Source organism: Onychostoma macrolepis, chromosome 03 (genome assembly GCF_012432095.1).
Source record: "Onychostoma macrolepis isolate SWU-2019 chromosome 03, ASM1243209v1, whole genome shotgun sequence".
Lineage (NCBI taxonomy): Eukaryota > Metazoa > Chordata > Actinopteri > Cypriniformes > Cyprinidae > Onychostoma > Onychostoma macrolepis.
The window spans coordinates 33656414-33681642 of NC_081157.1; the positions used below are offsets into that span (position 1 = coordinate 33656414).

General features: G+C 37.4%; 2 protein-coding genes across 2 annotated transcripts in view; both read left to right on the forward strand.

The window, feature by feature from the left end:
* Positions 1-4129: 4129 nt before the first annotated feature.
* si:ch211-165d12.4 (uncharacterized protein LOC100142635 homolog) lies at positions 4130-8431 on the forward strand. Its single transcript, XM_058769217.1, has 4 exons — positions 4130-4270; positions 5005-5313; positions 6129-6268; positions 6533-8431. Exons 1-4 carry the CDS (start codon positions 4201-4203, stop codon positions 6629-6631), a joined length of 618 nt encoding a protein of 205 aa, XP_058625200.1. The 5' UTR covers positions 4130-4200; the 3' UTR covers positions 6632-8431.
* A 119-nt stretch (positions 8432-8550) lies between these two features.
* septin9a (septin 9a) overlaps positions 8551-25229 on the forward strand; it is an 87240-nt gene continuing 70561 nt past the window's right edge. The window contains exons 1-2 of the mRNA XM_058769209.1: positions 8551-8798; positions 21609-21686. Of these exons, the coding sequence (XP_058625192.1) occupies positions 8774-8798; positions 21609-21686 (103 nt within the window). The 5' untranslated portion in view covers positions 8551-8773. The remainder of the gene's footprint in view (positions 8799-21608; positions 21687-25229) is intronic.

Sequence of the window (25229 nt, forward strand, 5' to 3'; positions counted from 1 at the left end):
ACTTACATTGGTATCATTCTGTGAGTCCATCACGGAATTTTTTCTGTGAGTCCATCACGGAATTTTCGGCGATTCCGTGATGCCACCACAGATTCGGGGTTAATTAAGTCCGTGAACATTACACGGAATTCTGTGAGATCATGTTGCACAGAGACTGCTGGCAGCTTGTTGTGTTTTCCTCAGAATGCGATGCTTTCTTCCCCTCCATCGTTTCTAATCTCCGTATTATTACAGGTGCGTGTCACGTTATTCATATATGTCACAAGCGCATGCGCACTTTGGTCAGAGCGGCAATACTGCGATTAAGGTGTTTACATGCCTGTATATTTCGATTAAAATTGGCGTACGCCACCTATGTTAATACGATTATGCTTGCTGCGATTATAAGCTTAATCGTATTATTTAGATCGAAGTATTGCGTTTACATGAGGTAAAGCATAATCGCAATATCGCCAAAATCTCATTATAATCGCATTAAGAGGGTCCATGTAAACGCACTCACTGTTAGTTTTATTTCGGGTTGCTAACTCCCACATGGCTTTACTTCAGGAAACATAAAACACCCTAGCACCCCTAGTGGTAAGGAAGAAAACTGCCCAAAAACTCTTCTCATATCTGTTACACCTCAAATATGGCTCCTGAGATCCACTTTCCTGCAGAGTTTAGCTCCAACTTTGATCAAACTCACCCACCTGTGATGTTCTAATGATCCTGAAGACATTGATTAGCATGCTCAGGTGTGTTTGATTGAGGTTAGAACTAAACTCTGCAGGAAAGCGGATCTCGCGAGCCAGATTTGAGGATCCTTGGCCAATAGGAAACAACAGGTTCTGAAAAGGTCTCTTTTGGTTTGAGCCATTCCAGTTCAATTGAGAGGCTAAAGAATTGCCAGTCAATGTTAGTATTCTCCTAGTTGCACTACAGGCTGCCTACACCAAACCTGCATGGGCACAAAGGTAGAAAAGTTGCTCTGGGATCATTGGATTAATGTGGGCAGTCCCATAGTGTGGGCTGCTCACAGACAGCCTGTTTAGGTTTGGTGTGGGCTGGCCCTAATCCACTATGCCTGCAAAAAGCCAGCATGTGCCCCACAGGGGCATGCTTGCAGGGTATGGTTACACAGAGATGAGTTGTCACGTGAGTAGTTCAGCAGTAATATTGCAGCACACTCATTCATTTCTTTCTCTGTCTGAATTTAGTTCCCAGATTTTGAGGACCAACATTTCCAGCTGCTTTTTTTCCACAAGTAGCCTATACTATGAAATGAATAAATCAACAAGTTCATCATATTCATTAATATCTAATTTATTACTTCCTCATTAAAGTACATTTGCCGCAAGCTATGTGATTGTCTTATGACAATCAAACCGAATGCCTTAATAATACTCAAAATAAGTGAATTAACAAAACACAGCGTGTTTATGAACAGTTTCACTTGATAAAACGGTATCAAAGTAAATATTAACAATGACAGACAAATGTTTTTTTAATGAATTTTTTGTACAAATGTATTCATCTGTTTTGGAGCAGAAAAATCCACGTCACTTAAACAGATGAATATCAATGTATATGTCACGTAAAATATTCAGACAATATGTAGACATATTTGTGAAGTGTTCAATGAATTAAATACTTTCATTTATTCCTATAATGTTCGCTTTGAGTAGTATGTTAGAGATGTACTGGGATAGTTTTAAATGCGCAGAATGAGCCAAAAATCTTCATTTATTTTCTATTGACACTCACGAAAGAATAAAGGGCCCCTAGTATGGATTTTTGAAAATTACCTTTCATGCAGTGTGTAACACAGCTCTAAGTGAATAAAAACGTCCTGCAAAGTTATAAATCTGAAAGTGCACCGTGTATAAAGTTATTGTCTCTCAAAAGACAGAGTCCACTCTGAATCATTGAAAAGAGTCGTTTTTAAAATGAACCCAAGCCGTTTCGTGTTGATGTCAACATGAAACATTAGCATATTGCCTGCCCACTCATTGGTCTTTTCGTGTTGGTCTGAATGAAAATGCAAATTCATTCTTTGCCACTAGGTGCAGCTTCTAGAGCGGTAAAAATAGCGGTTTCCCTGGTAATGATGTACACAAAGCAGCACTGCACTCACAAATGCTGCTTTATCAGGCATTGCAGGCATGATGAAATGAAAATGAGAGCACTAGGACCAATCACCGCAGATTAGCGTCATGCAAAGAAAAATGAATCGTTGAGCGAATCGTTTGGGAGTCGTTGAGCAAAGAAGGTAAAAATAAATGCATATTATAAGACAATGGAAGTGTTTTTTGACCTTGCATGCATGTCAACCTGTTGTTGCGGACTCCCAAAACCAAAATATGAACCTTTCATTACCCATAATAGGGGCACTTTAAGGCAGGTTGATAAACAAGAATTAAAAGGATAGTTCACTCAAAAATGAAAATTCTGTCTTCATGTCATTCCAAACCAATAAGACTTTCATTCATCTTTGAAACACAAATGAAACATTTTAATGAAAACAGAAATTTTTGTCCTTCTGTCCATTCAACCAAAATTTTGATGCTTCAAAAGATAATCCATTTGAATTTAATCTTAGTATTATAATTGGTAAAGTCTTCTGAAAAGAAACAATCGCTTTATATGATAAATGACTTAATTTAGGCTTTTATTCACATTAATCAATGTACACGCAGTTAGGTCCATATATATTTGGACACTGACACAATTTTCATAATTCTGGCTCTATATGCCACCAGAATAGAATTAAAATGAAACAATCAAGATAAAATTGATGTGCATACGTTAAGCTTTACTTCAAAGGGTTGAACAAAAATATAACATAAAATGCTTAGGAATTACAACCATTTTTATAAACAGTCTCCCCATTTTCAGGGGCTCAAATGTAATTGGACAAATAAATATAATCATAAATAAATTAAAAAAATCATATTTTGTTGAATCCTTTGCAGGCAATGACTGCCTTAAATCTGGAACTAATGGACATCACCAGAGACTGGGTTTGTTCCTTTGTGATGCTTTTCCAGGCCTTTAATGCAGCAGACTTCAGTTGTTGTTTGTTTGTGGGTCCATTTGTGCTATGAAGCTCCGTCCAGTCAACTTTGCTCCATTTGGCTGAATCTGGGCAGAAATAGCGGAAATAGACAGAGTGTACACTTCAGAGTTCATCGGTCTGCTTCTGTCCTCTGTCACATCATCACTAAACACCAGTAACCCAGTGCCACTGGAAGCCATGTATGCTCATGCCATCACACTGCTCCACCATGTTTCACAGATGATGCTGTATGCTTTGGATCATGAGCTGTTCCAAGCCTTCTCATACTTTTTTCTTCCCCTCACTCTGGTACAGGTTGATCTTAATTTCAGCCGTCCAAAGAATGCTTTTCCAGAAGTGGTCAATCAATCGTCCAATCACTTATGCTCCCTTGCACTTTTAAGACCATATTCATTATATAACTGTAACTTAAATATGTTTTGGTCAAAAGCTAAACTAATAAAAATTGTGCCTGTGTCAAAATATATATGGACCTAACTGTACATATGAGATTATCAAATATGGTAAACGGAAGATCAGCAGTGCTTGTTTGGTGCATGAGACCCAATGAGGAACGACATGAGGATGAGTAATTGGTGACAAAATGTTCATTTTTTTGGGTGAACTATTGTTTGAAGACATATTCCTAAATCAACTGCAATTTATGGGCCAGTTGTCTTTATGGCCTTCTTGTTCAAGTGAAGATTACTTGGAAGCCCTATTGTACAGGTCCGATGACAGATGTTTGACAAGGTGCTATTTAATTGACCCTGACTTGAATATGTGGTGGTCCTATATGCATCTAAGTCTATTTGATGATCCTGTCCTGCCACCTAATATTTATAGTGAGTCTATAACTGTCAGCCGAAGTCAGATTGATCCTGAGGACTGTTTATATACTCTGGTGCCTTCTCTTCAAATGATAAATTAAATGAATGGAACAATTTGCAATTTGCACAAATAAAAAGAGCAACTTTTGGAAATGTTTATTTGAAAGTATTGGTGTGACTTCACTCATTTGAGGTTTGCTGACTAAGAGCTCAGTGACATCAGAAGTTGTGGGCTGGATCGCATATATATATATATACACACTTGTGCAGTGCAGAAAGAAGTTGGTTTTATTTCCTGTGAACACTGACTGAGATACACTGAAGGCAATAACAATGAAGTCTCTGCAGATCATCTTCTTGTTGTTGGTTGTTCTTTGTCTCAGCGACTTTGTTGCAAGTGCAGGTTAGTGCTTTGTGTTTTTACTGTTATACATTTTGATGATTTGTGTGTTACAAAGCATTGCAAAGTGTTTACATTAGTTTAGATTTGACCTACTTTCAGTCACTTCGCAGCTAGGGTTATATATATATGAAGTGGAAATAATCTTTAGACAGTGATACATTCATTTTTGTTTTTTATATGTGTATTTGTGAGTGCATCCAAAATGCCTCATGATGGTTAAAAACTTTACTCACCCTCATGTTATTCCAAACCTCCTTCTTTGAAACATAAAAGAAGATATTATGAGAAATGTCTCAGTGTTATAAGTGAATAATCACCAAAACTGTTTGCTCGCCATCATTCTTCAAAATATCATAATTCATGTTGCACAGAAGAAAGTCAGGTTTAAAGCGATGTGAGGGTACGATGACAGAATTTTCATTTTTGGGTGAACTATACCTTTAAGGCATAAAAAGATGTAAACTACCAATGTCAGATGTAGTTACAACATAGCACTTACCTGATATGCAGAAATAAGCAAAATTACTCATAATGCTAAGAAAACACTTGACTTAATGCAGGAATACTGATCATCTACACTGTCCAGGTGTTGGTTTTGGTGTCTGAACTAGTGCCAGGAATACCTGATTCTTCTATGTTTTCTCCCAAAACCCTTTATATCAAACTTAACATCTTAACTTCTGTTTGTTTGGATGCTGTGATCTGATCAAGGCTGTTTCTTTAATCATTTTTAGATGGGATCAAATATAAAGGTGACAATTTCACCATTAAGTGTCCTGCACATCAGAAGGAAGCGCTCGGTGTATCTCTATACAGCAGACGTGAGATCAGCCGACGAGTCTGCTACTACTATTTCGATGACAAGAAAATTACTGTCCATAAAGACTTTGAGGAACGGGTTAAAGTCGAATATGACGGCAAGAGTCTGACTATAGACATCATTAACCTAAAACTGACAGACACTGGGGCTTACTGGTGCTCCTGCAATGTTATCTTTGGTATATGTACAATGGACGAGTCAGGGGTTTTTCTTTTGGTGCACGGTGAGTGTACATTTCTGTTTCATTTATTGACATGTAATTTTCAGTATTTAATTACAGACCATTTAGAATTTACTATATACCTGTATTGATTTAAGACATACAGTGCATTACCATTCAAAAGTTTGGGTTATTTGTGTATGTATGCATGTATATTTGTTTGTTTGTTTGTTTGAAAGAAATTAATGTTTATATTCAGCAAGGATTCATTAAGTTAATCAAAAGTATTAATAAAGATGTTAACATAGTTACAAAATATACATTTCAAATAAATGCTGTTCTTTTGAACTTTTACATAAATACGTTTGAATAATTATCATGGTTTTCACTAAAATATGAAGCAGCACAACATTTTTCAAGATTGATAATGATAACAAATGTTTTGTGAACAGCAAATTAGCATGTGAGAATGATTTCTGAAGGATCATGTAACACTGAAGACTGGAGTAATGATGCTGAAAATTCAGCTTTGCATCGCAGGAATAAATTACATTTTAAAATATATTCAAACATAAAATGGTCTTGATAGAAAACCAATATTAATTTAATTAAAAAAATCAGTTGTAATAATATTTCAGATTTTACAGTTTTCATTGGTGAGCATTAGACTAATTTCAAACCATTAATTAAAAAAAAAAAACACTTTTCAATGGTATTGTTTATTTTTATTGTTTATTTTATTTTTTCTTTCTTGGTCTTAAAGGTGCAGTTAGTGAGAATCTACAGAAATAATAAATAATGCATAGTTTTGAAGCTGGTGATGCTGCTTTGGCTGAGTACTTTGGCTGTTCTGAAGTTATTTGTACTTCTCTTTACAGAGCCACCGATCAGTGTGGCCCATTCCACAGGTGTTACTCCGAGTGGCATGAAGGACTTAATGATCCCAGTGATGGCTCTCACAGCTGGCAGTGTGCTCTTACTGTTACTCGTTGTGATTGGAGTGTGGCTGGTGCCAAAGGTGAATATCATACACCTAAAACTTATTGCATGTCTGTACATCTGAAGATCATCAGAAACTTTGTAAATGCATTACACATATGCAACCTGGAAAGTGCAGATTTCAAATTTGTCTGTTGCAGTATTTTTGTTTACCTCCAGCCATATGTTTACACACTTAGTGTCTATGACCAATACGTTTGTATTATATATCAAAGAGGCATTTTCCAGCAAATGTGTTTAGAGGTTAATTATCAAGCTAAATTGTTCCTCTCTTTTGTCCCAGATGAAGAAAATGAACAGAAAACACACAGAAGAGGAGAAAAGGTGTAACAATGGAGTGTACGAGGTCATGACTGTTCAACGAAAGACAGAGCGTATATGAGACATTCACGTAAATATCCCTTGTACTGGGTCGAATAATTAAGTTTACTTTTTTGCCAAGCAACTGGAAAAACCACATAAATTAGTATAGTATATATATATATATATATATATATATATATATACATACATACATATATTATATCAACTTATGTGTGTGTGTGTATACATATATAAGCAAAAAAAGTTTTTTATACTGTTTTGCATGTTGCTGTGACTTATTCAGTCCTACGCACCCATTTCATTTCAATCTGATTGAGTTTTTTTTTCTGTCCTATTTCTGTTGAAATATGCATTCAGAGAAATGAGTTAATCTCTTCTAAATGTCTGCTTGTTTAAACTGAATTTTCACTCCTCTTCTGTTTTCTGTAAATACATTTCATTTTATTTTAGTTCATTTGTGGATTTATCTCAGCTTTGCATGATTGTTCAATTCCTTTAGCATTAATGAGTGATTCAGTTTTGGCTGTAGATACTATGCTTTGATTCTCTTTTATTTTTAACTGTGTTGTCTATGCATTTGTGTATTACATTTTTAATGAATGAATTTGTGTGTGTTCTACATATTGTGCAATATAATCCACTGTGGATGTTGCCCTTAAACAGCTGGTGTAATTTTTTGATAACTTCAATGCATAGCTTCAGTAATATACATTTGTACATACATAATATGCAAGTGTTGCTTTACAAGAATAATAGCAAATGTGTGACAGAAACAGAAAACAGGATTTGAAAATGTTAGTTTTCACCTTAGTTTCAAGCCATGCTTTTATTTGCCTTGACTAGTCTATATTGGGGGCTTGCACAATCTGCTTCTCTGAGACAAATCTGCAGACTTCCTCCTGTGGTGGAACACATTCATATCAAGACCCCTGTGGAGGAAATTTGCTCCCCTTTCAGAGAATGTCACCTCTATTCGCACTTTAGTCTACCAACATGTGCACTTTTTTCAGAGGGCTTTATTCAGATATGAGTGGCGTTTTAAACCTCAGAGTGATAAACATTGCATTTGGGGAAAAACTGTTGTGATACTTTTACCAGAAACAGGAGGATGTGTCAGAAAATGTGTGGGTTTCTTAAATGTTTGTCAGATCAATTGTACAGTCAGTCCTAACTACATTTAGTGTAGTTTATATCGTACCTGGGAAATGTCATGCTGATGTCAAAAAGTACTTTCCGGAAAATCAAAAACATTTGCTGTAATGTTTACGTACAGTCACTGGAAACCTGTGACTAGTGAAAGGTTTTTGACTTAACAGCATAGGAAACAAGTTCTGGTGTGATGTGTATTGCAGTTTTTCTCAACTGTAAAAAAAAAAAAAGAAAAACATTAACCAAAATGTCAAACCATAGTGACATTTCACACAAGTTCCAAACCATTTTTTCAAAACCTTAAACACAAATTTACAGCTGGTGCTCTTGTTAAGCCCTATAGAAAAACCCACAGCGGCATCACAGCTTGACTGGTTCTCACCAGGCGAACACTCCTGAGAACATCAGTCGGTTATGGGAAGTTTCTCAATGCCATGGTCGCCTCATGGGCCTCTCAATGTTTTTAAATCTTGTATAAAATGTATATAATTTATTCATATTTGATTGCCTGGAAATATATATTTGATATTTGTATATTAGATTTTTACTGTTTCATAAATTGTTTGTTTACTGGTTTTATAATTTTGCTTTTAGCCTACTACTTTTTTTAACTGTACTAGGCTATAAAAATTATGTGAAAAAAGCAAAAAACAAAAACAAATGTGGATCTTTAGCTCCTAATGTAAAATATAAAATTTCTTTTCACCCACTTATTTCGCCAAAATGACTGTTATTTATGTCTGTTATTTGTCTACTACTCTTTCAGTTCGAGCGTCAAACCTTCAGGTGTGTAGTCTTGTCTCTATCCGTAAGGCGGAGTTATCCACAGGTGTGTGGACAGGTAAAGCTGAAGGTGTATGGGAGTTTAGTTCCATACATAGTTGGTTTAGCATAAGGACGATTTAAATACATACATTTTTATCGTGGCACATGTGCTTTGCGGAGAGCCGGAGAGAAATTCTACGCAGCGATCGATCATATTTCAGATGTTGCAATCTCAGATACGGACCTAACAGACTAAAGTCGACATTCTCAGGATAAAAAGGACAACATGAACATGAAGAAAACATATTCCGGTGAGTACAGGACCACCGAAAGTTTCATTTCAACAACGACGTGAAATGTGCTCTTATAAAATAGCAGTAAACTTGGATCTTATCATTATGCAAAAGTGAAAGCAAACTAGAAAAGTTCTTTTGCGCTGTGATATCCTAGCTTTCCCTATTTTAAACAGTCAATTTACACTTACACAATATGCATGCAAATTTTTAGGGGGAAAAAATAAGCAATCAAATATAGGCCTGGTAATACGTAGGCCTAATTAACCAACTGATGACTTCCCAAAATGTCAAATGACTAAAATGAGAATCTGCTATAGTTTGACTTGTGTGCTCTGCATTTTCCATAAGGGTGAGTCAGATAGCCTTACTGACATCTTTTTGTAGATAAACATTCTGACAACCTTAGGGTCTCGCACAATTATTTAACCGATGTATTCTTTTCCGAACTTGGAAGTTTTTTTGCGCAATTTGTCGTCTCTTGTGAGCCAAATGCCAGTAATCTAATAAAGTTTTTTTTTTTTTTTTTTTTTTTGAGGTCATATTATGTAAATCTATAATAAGATTAGGCTATGTTTTGTCGTGGTTTATCAACACGAACCGCCCAAACTGACCGCGGTGGCGCAAGCATCATGCTGTTGTTATGGTTACTTCCTCTGGCAAACGGCATTCGTTAGCGTCTTTTTGGTATCTTTTGGTAATTTAAAATATGCTCACTGACTAAACTTGTAGGCTACCCTAATGTAATCGTGTACAGAAACGTTTGACACCCCACCCCTCCCCAATTGAAAAATGAAGACCCCCATCTTGGAGGGTTGTCTGACACCACCAAATCCACCACAAGTTTCACCTTTTTAAAATTTTTTTTAAATGTATTTATATATTAGCATTGTAATAATTATGATATTTTTCATACTGTAATGATTACTTTTCCTGAACTTGAATACAGCTAATCAGAATGAGAGTGATCTTTAGTATTTTACTTTTGGGAAGTCACTTTTGGCGAGACCCTAGAAGAAAAAAGACCCTAAAGAAAACTTTTGCTGTGATTGTAGCAACTCATTTGTGCATCCATTTTCACTGGACATCCTAGACTTTTAGACATCATGTAGTATAGAGAACATTCATTTCTTGTCCCCACCACTTTACTCACACTATTTCCTCTTCGTTGTGCAACGGAGCCTGCGGCGCCATAGAGCCCTTCCATTGAGAACAGCCGCATGTTTCTTCCCTATAATCTGGACGCATATGCCGAACTCTCTGTGTACACAATGATTTGGCAGGAATGTAGTGTTTCCTCAGGCCTGCCAAAGTCATTGTCACAGCACACCCAACTCCTAGCACACACATGTTGGATCATGTAATCAGTCCTTTTTCTTTTTCCTTCTCTGGCAGCACACAGCGTATGTGATCTCATTCAGAGAATATCCCTCAAGTACAACCTTGGCCTCCACTGCAAGAACAATGGTGCTTAAAGGGATAGTTCACCCAAAAATGTAAATGCTGTCATCATTTACTCAGCATCATGTCATTCCAAACCTGTATGACTTACGTAGATATTTTTAAATTGCTTTTGCCCATAGAAGGAAAGTTAATGACGTTGAAACAAAACAACACAGTGACATAGGCTACTTCAAAATCGTATTATTTGTTTTGCAGAAGAAAGTCATACAGATCCAGAATGACATGATTATGATTTTCATTGAGTGAACTATCTCTTTAAAATCATAAGTTTCCTTGATTTACGTATTTCAGAGAATGCACAACACTTTGAATTGTGTGTGCATGTGTGCTTTGTCGTGTAACACGCCCTGAACACTTGAGGTAAATCAGTAACTCACAATGAGAAGCAATCAAACATCAGCACAATAAGACTCTGCTAGACATGTTCACGCATAGACGGCATAAATCACACAGATCGTTTATTAATCAGACACACTGTCAGCTCTTTCTGCAAGAGTTTAATGCTTGGATGAACTTTTGATTCCTGAACCGTTATGAGTCATTTTGTGCCTCCATTTTGTTTATTGGGCACCGTTTAGCATCAATTTTATCTGTGAAAACCAAATTTCTACATGTTGGATTGCATGCTGCACTATCCATGTGGAATTCTGTAAGAATTAATGCTAAAAAAATGTCTCTGGAAGTGAATCATTTTGAGCGGATGAATGAATCTCTTTGTTAATCCTTTATTTTGGATCCTTGCCCAACAGAGCTTACTGAGGCAATAGAGACTCTGCACTATAGCACATTTTTTTTTATCAGTATCTGGCTCCTTTTCCTTCACTGCCTCCCTCCCCTTTCCTGACCTGCCCTGTCATCACAGTCGAGCTGACAGGTGAGTCAGCGGCAACACAAATCTCCTGTGAAATTAACCTAGGCCGAGAGTGCTTTGAAATTCCTCTTTGCTCCAGAGGCATGTCGACTTGGAGGGCTGATCACAGTCATTTTCAGTACCATGTCACACATTTCACATGTGCTAAAATGTCTCCTTTGACAGCACTCGACTTGACACTGAAATTGACAGATGGTTTGGTCTTTTCCTGCCTCCTCCAAGTCTCCCTGCTTTTGTCTTCATCACTCAAGACTGTTAGTTTAGTGATTACCGAATACGGACACAGGAATGTCATGGATTGATAATGGGCACTTCACCTCACAGGGTGTGTACGGTTAAGAATCAGGCGAGGAGTTAAAGATTATCTACCGGCACTATCACCTCTTGCAAAGCTATGCATTTCTGCTAGCGTCACCACATAGAACTGCAAAAATAATGACTATTTATTTTAAACAAACTTCCCAAACACTCCCCTGTCTGTCATTGGTCAGTCAAACATATAGCCCAACCCCAAATTCACACCATTGGTTGAGGGGGTGTTGCTATGTCAGACTGGTCGGAATGTTTTGATAGCGCCACAGATTTGGAGTGTTTACATTTTTCAGGGAAAGAACCTACTTTTTTTTTTTAACTTGTACAGTAGTTGAGTGTTGGATAACAAAGATAAACTGACACATTTAAGCTTTAAAGGGGTCATATGATGCTATTTTAAATATCATTATTTTGTGTATTTGGTGTAACAGAATATGTTGACATACTTTAATGTTAAAAAAACCCCATTATTTTTCAAATACTGTACATTATTGTAGGTCCTCTATGCCCCGCCTCTCTCAAACGCATCGTTTTCTACAAAGCCCCTCCTTCCAACAAGCGCAGTCTGCTCTGATTGGCCAGCTGACACAGTGCATTGTGATTGGCCGAACACCACAAGCACGCGTCAGAAATGCAACGCCCCTTACCATAATCGTGAGCTTTAACATTGTAGTACATAATCATGTGTGTATTATTTATTATTATATTATTATTAATTTGATTGCAACGTTATATTGTCCTAAAGTCTATTTCTCACCGTGTACCACTTGCATAAACACCCGCATCCGTAGGGGCTGCCATTGTTGTTTCGTGGGCTATGTGACGTCAGAGCACGGAACTGGGAGTACATCGATCTAGTACGAGTTCACGGGTGGGAAGTCACGGGTTTGACTGCCGTTCCAGTGCACTTTCACGGGTAGAAGTTTGGAAAAATACGGGTTACAGGTTGCCTGGAACGTGGCATAAGACAGCTGACGTGCTATGATTTCTGACAGGCTGTTCACTCCACTGTGATGTGACCCTGTTCCCCTCGCACACACACACACACACACACACAATGCATTACTCTACGCTGCGCAAAACTCCACATTTGAACATTCAATAGCGAATACTTAAACTAATAACAAAACATACTGTCGCTGATTCAGAAGCGCCAGATTGTCATAGCAAAGTCGGAATTGACCCATTTTTTTTTAAAAATAGGCCTAGTCTTTGTTCACAGCCAGCCTTGTACTCTCCTAGATTCACGAAACTGTCGTCCATAAAATGTGTTGCATAAATTCGAACATTTGGGTTGTGCTGTTCTGTTGTAAACAAATCTTAACAATGATTCCTAATTGCATCTACTTCCGGAAGGCCAAATAAAGTGCTTTTGCTTTCACATAGAAGACATTAAGGCTCGGTTTTTATAAACATGCTTAGAAAAAAACATTACTGGGGTACATCTTGAGACAAAACAAAGGCACTGATATATTTTAAGATCAGTCAGTGCAAGTTTATTTCAGTTGAAACAGCTCAAACTTACATTTTAGTCTAGGACTAGACTTTAGCCTTTTCTGTGAAACCGGGGATTAGACACTCTATTTACTCTGTGCTAAACCACAAATTTTTCTGTTCTTTCTTGATGTGTTAGTTTTGATTAGAGTGCTAGTCTATAGAGGAAACAAAAAAGGCTTGTATAAAAGTAATGTAACCTTTTTAAAGTATATTAGTTCAATTAAGCTTAATTTCTGCCTTCCCAGTTTAAGTGAAATGAATGTGGTACCACAGTTATAACTAGCAGTAATAAAATGTGTTTTATATATATATATATATATATATATATATATATATATATATATTGTGACGGATCAGTGGCCCTCCCCTCATTATCATCACCACCCGTCCCTTATTCGCCGCCCTTCACCAGGCTCCCGACTGGAGTGGGTGGATGAGAGGAGGCGTGGGATCAACGCGGGCTGGCGGCGTGTGATGAGGCACAGCTGGACTGAATGAAGCCTCATCGCCGCCGCTGTTAAATGCCCAGCGCCTCTCCTCGAGACCGGTCTCTTCCCCGTGCATGCACGCTGGTGTCCTCGTGGGTCCAGGAAGGGTGCGTAGAGGGACATCGCGCCACCGAAGACGTGAGCTGCCGAACCCACGGTCCGGACGAAAGCCGCACCCGTATTACGGCCGTCGGACCAGGATGTCGGGCCGTACAAGTCCTGCCAAAGGCCGTGGACGACGTGTAAGAGCCGCCGCTGTGATGAAGCCGCCGCCCTCGCGCCCCGGACCCGAGTGGGAGCGCGTGCGGCCGCCGGACTCCGCCCCTTCCCTGGACCCTTCCCCTTTTGGAACACTGCCCTCCTGCACAAGCCCCGCAGCACGACGAGGACACCAGACCCCCCTGTTTATTTTGGACACTTCTTCCCCTGGACACTTTATTTTGTTAATAAAAGCCTCTCCGAGGCCTGACGCCACACCCACTGTGTCTGTCGTTGGCTCCTCCCGTCACAATATATATGTGTGTGTATGTATGTGTGTGTATATATATATATATATATATATATATATATACACGTGGTCAGAATTGTTGGTAAATATGATCAAAGAAGGCTGTGAAAATAAATGCGCATTGTTAAAATCACAAAATTCTAAGCTTTCATTGGAGAATAAGAATTTAAAATGGGGGGGAAATATCATTATGAAATAAAAGTTTTTTTCTCAAATACATATTGGACACAATTATTGGCACCCCTAGAGATTCTTATGAGTAAAATATATCTGAAATATATTCCCATTCATATTCACAATTTTGTGCACACCAGTGTGATTATGAACATGAAATTATCCAGCCATGGCTTCCTGTTTCACAGAAATATAAATAGGAAGGAAAACAAAGCCCAAATTCCCTTAATCATCCATCACAATGAGAAAAACAAAGAATATATTTCTGATGTGCAGCAAAAGATAATTGAGCTTCACAAATTAGTGAAGTGTCTTTAAGAAAAGAGCTAGAGCAGTGAAAATTCCCATTTCCACCATCAGGGCAATAATTAAGAATTTCCAATCAACATAAAATGTTACGAATCGGCCTGGAAGAGAACGTGTGTCTATATCGTCCTAATGCACGGCGAAGAAGGAGAGTTTGAGTGATTAAAGACTCTTCAAGGTTCACAGCCTGAGAATTGCAGAAAAAGGTTGAATTTCGGGGTCAGAAAACCTTAAAAGAAACTGTTAAACAGCACCTACATCATCACATGTTTTTCGGGAGGGTTTCAAGAAAAATTCTCCTCGCTCATCCAAAAACAAACTCCAGCATATTCAGTTATCAGACATGACTGGAACTTCAAATGGGACTGGCTTCTATGGTCAGGTGCAACTAAAAAAATAGCTCAAGATGGGTTTGGTGAACACAGGGATAAAAAGTACCCCATGTGTACAATAAAATATACTGCTGTATTTTTGATGTTGTGGGTCTATATTTCTGCTGGAGGTCCTGGGCATCTTGTTTAGACACGTGATCGCCATCACTGATTCTATCAAATACCAACAGATAAAAAATCAAAAAGTGACTGACTCTGTTAGAAATCTTATAATGGGCCGTGTTTGGATCTTCCAACCGCACAATAATCCAAAAACAAACCTTAAAAACAACACAAAAATGGGTCACTGTGCATAAAACCAAGCTTCTGCTGGCCATTCCAGTCCTCTGACCTGAACCCTATAGAAAATGAGTGGAGTGAACTGAAGAGAAGAAGCACCAACATGGAGCTGGGAATCTAAAGGGTCTGGAGTGATTCTGGATGAAGGAATGGTCTCTGATCTCTTGTCAGGTGTTCTCTAACCTCATCAGGCATTACAGGAGAACATTTAGAGCTGTTAAACTGATAAATGGAGATTTCAAAAAGTATTGAATAAAAGGGTGCCGGTAATTGTGTCCAATGTGTATTAGAGAAAAACATTTATTTCATAATGATATTTCCCCTGATTTTAAATTCTTATTATCCAATGAAAGGTTCGATTTTTGTGAATATTTTAAATAATAGATCAAAAGCATTAACAATGCAGATTTATTTCCACAGCCTTCTTTGATCATATTTACCAAGGGTACCAACAATTCTGACATGTGTGTATATACATATACATACATATTTTTTTTTTAACAATAATCCAATTAAAAGAATCTGAATTTACTTGCTGATGAAGAAAATTGATTTGAAACTGGCAATAATTATATTACAAAATGACAGTTATTGTGAGAACATGAATAAATAAAGACAAGACAAGAAAAAAACAACAACAAAAAAAAACAAGTGGCGGGCCACAGTGCATGTAATGCAACCTACATTTGAGCGTATGTATTTAGCAATGCTGGCCTGTTCAGTCATGTCCCAATGTGCGGAGACCCCTCATATTTACACAGAAAACAACTCAAATGATCTCACCCTTTCTTGTCTCTGTAGTGAGTCAATAAAACAGAGGACATTTTCAGGCAGTTCATAACACATAAATACATTTTGTCAGCTTGTCAGTCACAGTTATGTATGAACTCACCCCAAAGGCAGTTTTTAATTTACGTGATGTACACTGTAAAACTGGTACATTATTTCTGTCACTCAGCCTTTTACCGTCATTGTGTGAATATTTCCTGTAACTTAGCCTGTGGCGTGTTGCATGTCAACACCATTATGCTTTTATCTTTACACTTGCTGAATTGGGTTTCACAGGGCTTGACAGAAAAAAGTTGTAATGTTATTTTGGTTCATGAATGTAAGAAAACAACGGATTACTAACTAAATCAGCATGCAGCCTGAGTTTATAATGCAAAATGAACTCAAAGAGAAGATGAAATACTGGAAAATGTTTGGTGGTCTATGGTAAACCAAAGCACTGAATATTGCTCTGGGCTTGATTTATTTAGTCTGAACTGGCAATGTCGTGCTGGAAACAGAATGAGGGCACTGTTCCTCTTAATTAGGCTAATTTTATCTCAGAGATTTGCATTACCATCGCTACGTTTGCGTGACTGATTTTGTTATATTGGAGACGCATTAGATGTTAGTCTTTAACAGACATGTCTGTTGATATTTTATTGGAGCCAAAACATTCAACTGCATAACATGTATTCCTCAGCAGGAAGAGTGAACTGACTCAGTGTTTCACAACAGAGTTTCAGGAAAGAGTATCTGGCAGAGATTTTCCAGAAATGATGAATAAACCTGCACATCTGAATGGAAACAAATTAGTGCTTGGTGACCTGTGAATCGCAATAATTGTTATTCTTGTAGGGACTAGCACAGAGCTGGTTCATCGTTTCCTATATTAGCAGCACACAGGAAATTCACACATTTAAAGCCTTTGCTTTTTTTCAACTTCTTGGTATCAGCAAAATCTCTCACCTGTAAGAATGTGCATTCATACTGACACAGATAGCGGTATACTGATTCTCAGTAATACATTCAGAGAAAAACAGCAGACAGTTGCGTCAAACTGCTTTAGTTGTGAAAACTATTATTAACAAAAAGTTTTTTTTTACTTAATACTTGTATGTATTAAACTGTTCTGTGATCTAAGGGTTTAGTGACGTGTGCTGAGGTTTATGATAAGGGATATGTAGATGTTTCTGTCTCTTGCTTGAAGAAGAATTGAACACATCTGAACATTTTTATTTGATTCCTAACCCTAATGGTTAGAGAGTCTAACTTGTAACCTGAAGGTTGTGGGTTCGATTCTCAGGTCCAGTTGTTGGGAAGTGAGTGTACAGTGCTCACTTCCACCTTCAATACCACGACTGAGGTGAGACCCTTGAGCAAGGCACTGAACCCCCAACTGCTCCCCGGGCGCCGCAGCAATATGGCTGCCCACTGCTCTGGGTGTGTGTTCACTACTGTCTGCGTGCACTTGGATGGGTTAAATGCAGAGCACAAATTCCGAGTGTGGGTCACCATACTTGGCCGCACCCATGGGCGTAACCATCATATAATTGGAAAAATACCAATCTGTCCCCCCCCCAATAATAGGCCTATTATATTGTAATATGTGACATATGGTATGCCCTCCTTTAATGAACCCTGGTTGTAGCCTAGTGGATCTGTTATTTCCGATTTACTTTCAATTTAGGAAAAACAAGGGAAACAAAACTGTGTGACCACCGATTGTACACTTGGTTGAGCCCGTAAACGCCGGCTTGCGGCATCGTTTGAAAAAACCGCTCAGTCCGACTGTAACTGGTGCTTAAATGAAATGAAGGTACGTTAGGAGCTAAAACAAAGAAGCAGGACCGGACGAACAGGCGGACATTCGCCTTTTTTTTTTCAGACGGTAACAGAGGCGCGGGAAGTGGGGGTGCTGAGGGTGCTGCAGCACCCCCTGTTTTTTTCTGTGGGCAACTGTTTAATTGTTGGGAATAAAAAAAAAAAAAATCGGAGTGTCTAAGTGCCAATATCCATGTTGTCATTCGTTAGATTCAGTGGCGCAGATGGTAAAGCGTGTGTTACGCTTCTTTTGACGCGCTCGACCGGGGTTCGAATCTGCCTTTTGGCGAACTTTTTTTCTCCCTTTAAATTTCAAATCACATCAGAAAAGCATTTATTTTCCAATAAAAATGAAGTAAATAATCAAAAAGTTGAACATAAAGTATCGGGTAGGGTTAGGGTAGGTGTAGGGAGGCTTGTCCTAATAATTTTAAATAAAATTTAAAAATTACACTCAATAAGTTATTGCATACTATTTTATAATGTATTACAATGCAGAGGTGCGGGGGGTTCACATTTGGACCCCCCCAATATCTATACCATGGTTACGCCCTTGGCCGCACCCCATAGGAAAGAAAAACAAAAGTGATCTCAATCTCTTTAACATCTCAAATATTTATCCTAGACAGAAATGAGGTAACTTTAAGATCGAATGGAGATTTAAACTTGTCTCCTGAGACAAAAACTCTAACAAGTGTGCACCAAGTAAAGTACTTGAAAGGCACTAAATAAAGTGGGAAAAAAAGTCACAAATTCAGAGTTAAAGGTTATATTGAGAGATAAATTATGCAGAAATAAGAATAATGTTACTTTTTATTGGACAATGTTTATGTAACCTACTTAGGCACATAATCTGTTGTTGGAAATAGTAATGTACCGGATGCCTTAATCAAAACTGATTTACAGAAAATAACCCTGGAGCTTTTCTTTGCTGAAAGGCACATGCATGGCTTATGACTTATGAAATGTTTGCGCACATATTGAGGCATTTGACTTGGTGCACACTTTGTAAAGTTATTGAGATCACTTCTGAAATATAAATGTAAGAGCACTCGAGTCTTTAGTGTAGGAGAAAAATCTGAGCACATAGTGTGATGATGAGATCTCTTCTAAACTTTTGAGCAAACACATGTGAGAGATCCAGAGTCTCTAGCTAAGGAGAAAAATCTGAGCACAGTCTGTGATGTTGTTGAGATCTTTTTTGAAACATTGGAGGAGACAAATATGAGACCACCAGAGTCTTTAGATTAGGAGAAAAATCTGAGCACAGTGTGTGATTGTCACGGATCAGCCAGGCTCCTCCACCAATCCCATGCCAAGATCACAATCACCTGAATACTGATCACACCACCTGCACCTCATTATCACTCAGCCCAAGCCACACTACATAAGCTCACACCTCACTCCAGTCAGCGTCCGATCTCGATTACACGAAGTGGACTCACTCCCTACCTTCCAGTTAAGACTGACCGCGCGATACATACCTCCTTGTCCAGATTGTCTGTGTTACCTTGTGTCTCCATCCGTCTGTCCTTGCCCGTCCTCCCGGCCTGGAAATCACCATCCTCCAAGGTGTGTGCGCCTCCTGTCTGCCACGAGCTCCTGACATCCTCACCTCGGCAAGAAATCCTCCATCAGTCATTGTCATCATAAAGTACCAGTATCCATCTATCCGCATTACTTACCCGACTACTCATTTCAATAAACCTGTTACATTTACCATCCTCTGTGTCTGGTCTGCATAACGTAACAGTGATGTTGTTGAGATCTTTTCTAAAGCTTTAAAGGAGACCATTGTGAGAGTGTTAGAGTTTTTGTCTCAGGAGACAAATTTGAAGCAGGAGACTCAAGCAAAAGTTTCCATTCAATCTTAAAGTAACCTTATTTATGTCTAGGATAAATATTTGAAATGTTAAAGAGATCTTTTTATTTTATTTTTCTTCCCTCTGGTTAGCTTCAATGTCATTTATCCACGCCATTTCAATCAAAGGCAATACATGCATTGTCATATTTGAAGTTGTTTTATGTAGTCAGCGTTTTATTTCACAATGATTTAACAGAGGAAACCATAACCTATATTTACATAAATGCAAAAATGGGCTGTACAAGACGGTATTGCTCTTATACTAAATATCTTGCACTTGTAAGTCCTTGTGTGTTTGGAAAATGTGGTACATATACAGTGCTGGACATTGAAGATAAATTCAAACATTTAAGTTGAGCCAACTTAAAATTGTAAGGCAACCAGCTTCAGCAGATTTTTGAGTTTGCTCAACTTATTTTTGTGGGAGATTCTCAAATTTTTGTTGTATCAACTTAAAACGACAAGTTGAGAAAACTCAAAAATCTGCTGAAGCCGGTTGCCTTAAAATTTTACAGTGTGGGTTCAAATCCCAGCTAAAGCTACTTTCCTGCTCCTGTTCAGTTCTCACCTGTCCAATACTTTCCTGTCTCTACTCCTACTGGCCTGACCATTGAAGGTGAAAACCCCCATTGCAATGAAAAAAAAGCAACCTCTGAGCAGTAAAACATTTTTATAATGGAGTCTTTCTGGATTCCTTTCTTTAAGAACTTTCTCATGTCTCAGATGTGTCTACTTTTATTTCTCCTAAGTATTTTTGGGAGAAACATCTGAAACACTGTTCAGACTGAGACACATATGAGAATCACAACTAAGTCTCATGAGCTTAGAAAGAGCAACCACTGAGCAATAAAATATTCTTATAATGGAGTCTTGATAGAGATTTCAGTAAGACAATAAAGATATATTCTATGTTTCTTTCACCACATTCTGTTTTGACTCTTCTCATGTATTTGTTTTGATATTTCTCATGTCTCATTTGTGTCTACTTCTATTTCTCCTAAGGAATTTTAGGAGAAACATCTGAAATGCTGTTGATACTAAAATGAGAGATATTTGAGAATCTCATCTAAGTCTCCTGAGCTTAGGAAGAGCAACCACTGAGCAATACATTTTTCCTATGGGACGTCACTTCACTTTCACTTCACTATTTACAGTGTGTCTGTTTTAAGAATAATTGTTAATCGCAGTACCATTTTTTGTTCTTTTTCTTATCAGAATGAGTAGGCTTAAGATCCCATTTCATCTCTAAATCAAAAAAACAAAGGATTAACATTTTTATACATTGTGATATTATTTTCATGGGAATTAAACCAAGACCATAATGCATCTGGACCTTTCACTTTATTTTATAAATTTGTATAAATTCATTCAGGATAATTAAAAGGCATTACAACAAGTGGTAGGATTATAATTACAATTGACGATTATAGTTTTTGAGAATTAGGAGATAAAATGTACTTAATTATCATTAAAATAGAATTAAAAAAATCATACATTTTAATTTGGAATTTTTATAATTTTATGAAAAATCATCTAAACATACTCTTTTGTGTGTTGAGCCCATCTATGGAAAGGCATGCAGCTTGTTTGGTCTTTGCTCTTTATGTGATCACATTTACCAGTAGCATCTACCAAGACATACAGCATGACCTACATTGCAGTCCAAACCTGTGCAAACAGGGGACTTCAGTTTGCTCTTTATAGTTTGACCTTTAGAGCCATCGCTGTATCTCACTGTCGTGAGATTTAAACACTGTCGCTTTGCAGTTTTCCTGTACGCTGCCTGATGCTTAAACACCCTCTTGGTGATCTTAAGGGTTTTAGTGGCAGCACATATTTCAAAAGAAGCAGCGTTTGATCTGTCTCCGTGTTTGTGACCCATCTGACTTGATTTTACAAACACATGCGGCACATAATTGAGTGGGCCGAGCTTCATTGCTCTGATGTCTGTTCCCAACACATCTGCTTTCCTTTGCTCCATTTCTTCTGGACACTGTGTCCTATACATCTTGCTCTATATCCTTCCTCCTATAATCAGATCATTCTGAAAAGTGTTTCTGTTATGTCTTCTGTGTTGACAGGCATTGCGAGGTCCACCAGCGGCAGGCTGAGGAGGCCAGAGAGAGGAGAGGCAACAAGTCCTACTGGTACTGGTTCTGGTAAGTGTTCACATTCACAAGCATGTTTGCGGTTGTATTTTTGCGATACACAGATCAGTAGTTGTCCAAAAAGCTGTGCGTCCAATCAAACTGTACAGTATTTCGGTAGAAGCCAAATTCTACCGAATTCAGTTTTGCAGCCAAATTAGGTAGATCCAGACTACATTAGATACAGCAAGGATTAACACGATTTATGCTGTAAACAGTTTGTTTTGTGTGGTGAATTATTGTCAGATGAAAATTAGTTTAATGTAAAAATAATGTAAAAGACATTTGAAAGCCATGCTGTTCATGTTATAATTAGTCATTTATAATAGTAAATATTTAAAATATTATTAACATTAATAATACTACCACTGTTATTATTATTATTAATAATAACAACAACACCACCAATAATAATAATAATAATAATAATTTGTATTTAGTTTTATTTCTATTAGGGCACATAAAACATAAGTATGCATTGTTAAAAGCATTCGCTGCATCAGACATTGGGCTCTGAATTATGATTGACATTGCTTGTAAACACAGCTGTTTATGGAGTGGTTGAAGATACACATACAGTTAATGGAAAAGGGCATTTAGTTTCACATTCATAATCCCATTTCTTGCTTAAATATAAATTAAATTAAATTAAATAAATAAATACTTTAAATTTTAGTTTAGTGGTAGCTTGAGAAGCCTCGAGTAGCAACTCCGCAGACACACATTAACACACAGACAAAACAGATCTATAGAACTTAATTCATGTTTGTAAATATTTTATCTTAAAAAGTGACTCCTGAAAACTTCTTGCATCATTGTCACTGTAAAGTTGACTTAACTTTAAAAATTGAGGAAACCCGTTGCCTTAAAGTAAAAGTGAATAAAAAAAAGTTCACTTAACTTTTTTTTTTTTTATTATTATTTACTATGTTTTTTTTTTTTATTAATGGTTTTCCTCAGTTTTTTTTAAGTTAAGTCAACTTATCACTTTGTTGAATGTTAAATCGGTATATACGGACATTAGGAACCAGTAGAGAACATGTCATACTGGTCAATCATAAATGGACCCAAATGTGCGTTTTTGGAAAGAGTAATTGAGTTTTTAAATGTGTGTGCATGAGTCTTGGGGGACAATGGTTACAGCAGCTGTCTATTCAGGTTGTTTTCTGTGTAAGAAGGCTAAATATATCTGAGAGAGAGAAAAACCACAAAGAGCTGCACAGTTGTTGTGCATCTGTTGGTGCATATTTGGAAGCGTTCTCTCTCGCAGTGGACAAAGCAAATGACTTCTAATGTTTACATTTATGGAAGTCTGTCTTTGCACATATGTGGTTACATGAGCATTCACACCTTGCGTGCGTGTGTGTTTGTGTGCGTGATGATATCTCACCACTGAAGCATCCTCTCGCAGCGGGAAGCGCAGTCTGCTTTTGCACTGTCAGCACGTCTGCATATGGGGGCTGGTTGAAGATCCAGAGATCTGCTTGACAAACTTCACAAACAAAGCATACACATAAACACATGTTCACAAATGACGCACACAGGAGAAAGAATGCTAATTAAAGCAAATGTTTGTTTGTGTGCTGTCTAGGCGGTCTCACATTTAAAACCCTAGTTTTACTCTTACATAAAACAGAAAACCGATTTCCTCACACTGTGTGTGTGTGTGTGTGTGTGTGGTTACAGGCATGTGTATGAGCCTGTGCATGTGCATGTATTTTTTGGTGTGTTTATGTGTCAGCCATCAGACAACATAAAAAAGAACCTTTTAGAGAAGAGGCATAAACATAACTGTAATACTACAATAAAAAAATATTTAATTACATTTTTTTTGTCTTGCATGTAAAACTAATTATGAATGTGTGATATAGTAAGTTTTTTTTCCCCTCAATATATGTTCTATTGCATAAAATATTGAAATTCACAGTACTGTATACCAGTGTTTCCCAACCACTGTGACAGGTTGTTGGTGTGCCGTGGAAAATTATCTAAAATTCCATATCTCTATTATATTTCGTTATTATTATTTTAAATCAGTGCTATTGGTCATCTGTCTGTTTGTGGGGTTTACAAATATTTAACCAATGAAAAGCATTCAAAAGAGCTTGTGACTAAACCTCGTAACGCCATTGGATCCTCAAATTGTCAGTCAAACCTCATAACTCCACCCCGCCTCCATTCAGAATGAAGCGCCGCCACCTTACAGTCTATTGGCCGCGACGCACAGTTTGAAGACAGACGTCTACTTCTTCACAATGCAAGGGTAGCTAAATAAAGAACTGATGTTTGAATAAGAGCAGCGTTTCCTTTACTCAAGAAACGCTGTCTATAAAGGCTAATGTTTTTGTATGTTTAAAGAGCAGTCTGTCTTAGCAGTCTGGCCGTTCTAATGATGGACAAAACACAGATCTCTGTCATTCGGTCGTCAAAAACCTTGTTAACTCAAGTTGAGTATGATTTTAAGAAATACCAACTCTGAAGACGCAATGTTTAATTATTGGGGACTTTATTTTCCCATTTATTGACTGACAAGTCTCCAGTCACCATATTGGGAGTAATCGGAAGTGCAGAGGCGTTGTGTGCGCTGTGTGAACATGATGTTACTGTAGTTCTAGATTAAGTCAAGTCAAGTCAAGTCACCTTTATTTATATAGCGCTTTTAACAATACAGATTGTGTCAAAGCACTTAACAGTATCAAATTGGAGGATAGAGTGCCAGTAATGTATGATTAAATGTGAATGTGCATTAATTCATCCCACTCGCAAAAAAAAAAAAAAAAGATTTAGTATTCATCAAAATGAATTAAAACAGTGAAATGCAAACTCAGAATATGACGTAAACCTGCAGTAATTAAATGTTAAATAACACAAATGTATCTAATCCCATTTTATTAACCAATGTCTTTGCTGCTGACCTTTGATGATCCAGTTGAACCATACTAATAAGCAAAAATGACTTTAGATAAACTAACAATTGTGCTTCATTGTTTTTTATTGCTGAAGAGTGTTGAACCTTCTTCTCCTGCGTTCTACTGTACAGACGTGAATTTACTTTTCCTTCAGCCTGAGGTTTATTCATTACACTTTTTGGTGTGAAAGGGCTTTTACATTTGCTATAAATAGAATTTCTTAATATTAAAAACAATCAAGCCCTGCTCATATTTAAAAAGTAACGCAACGCATTACTTTCCATAAAAAGTAACTAAGTAACGTAATTAGTTACTTTTTTAGGGAGTAACGCAATATTGTAATGCATTACTTTTAAAAGTAACTGCACTGGTGGTGTGCCATGGGATTTTTTACATATCAAAACTGTACCGCGGCAGAAAAAAGGTTGGGAAACACTGCTGTATACTATAGATATAAACGAGTTATATGTATTAGTATATGTGACCCTGGACCACAAAACCAGTCAGAAGTCGCACAGGTATACTTGCAGCAATAGCCCAAAATACATTGTATGGGTCAAAATTGTTGATTTTTCTTTTATGCCAAAAAAAAAAAAAAAGATCATTAGTGAAGATATTTTGTAAATTTCCTACCGTAAATATATCA

Excerpts from the sequence above, each read along its gene's own strand:
- si:ch211-165d12.4 (XM_058769217.1), top strand. The coding sequence starts at position 4,201 with ATGAAGTCTCTGCAGATCATCTTCTTGTTGTTGGTTGTTCTTTGTCTC. Across the intron at positions 4,271-5,004 it reads CGACTTTGTTGCAAGTGCAG|ATGGGATCAAATATAAAGGT; the intron begins GTTAGTGCTTTG and ends AATCATTTTTAG. Across the intron at positions 6,269-6,532 it reads GAGTGTGGCTGGTGCCAAAG|ATGAAGAAAATGAACAGAAA; the intron begins GTGAATATCATA and ends CTTTTGTCCCAG.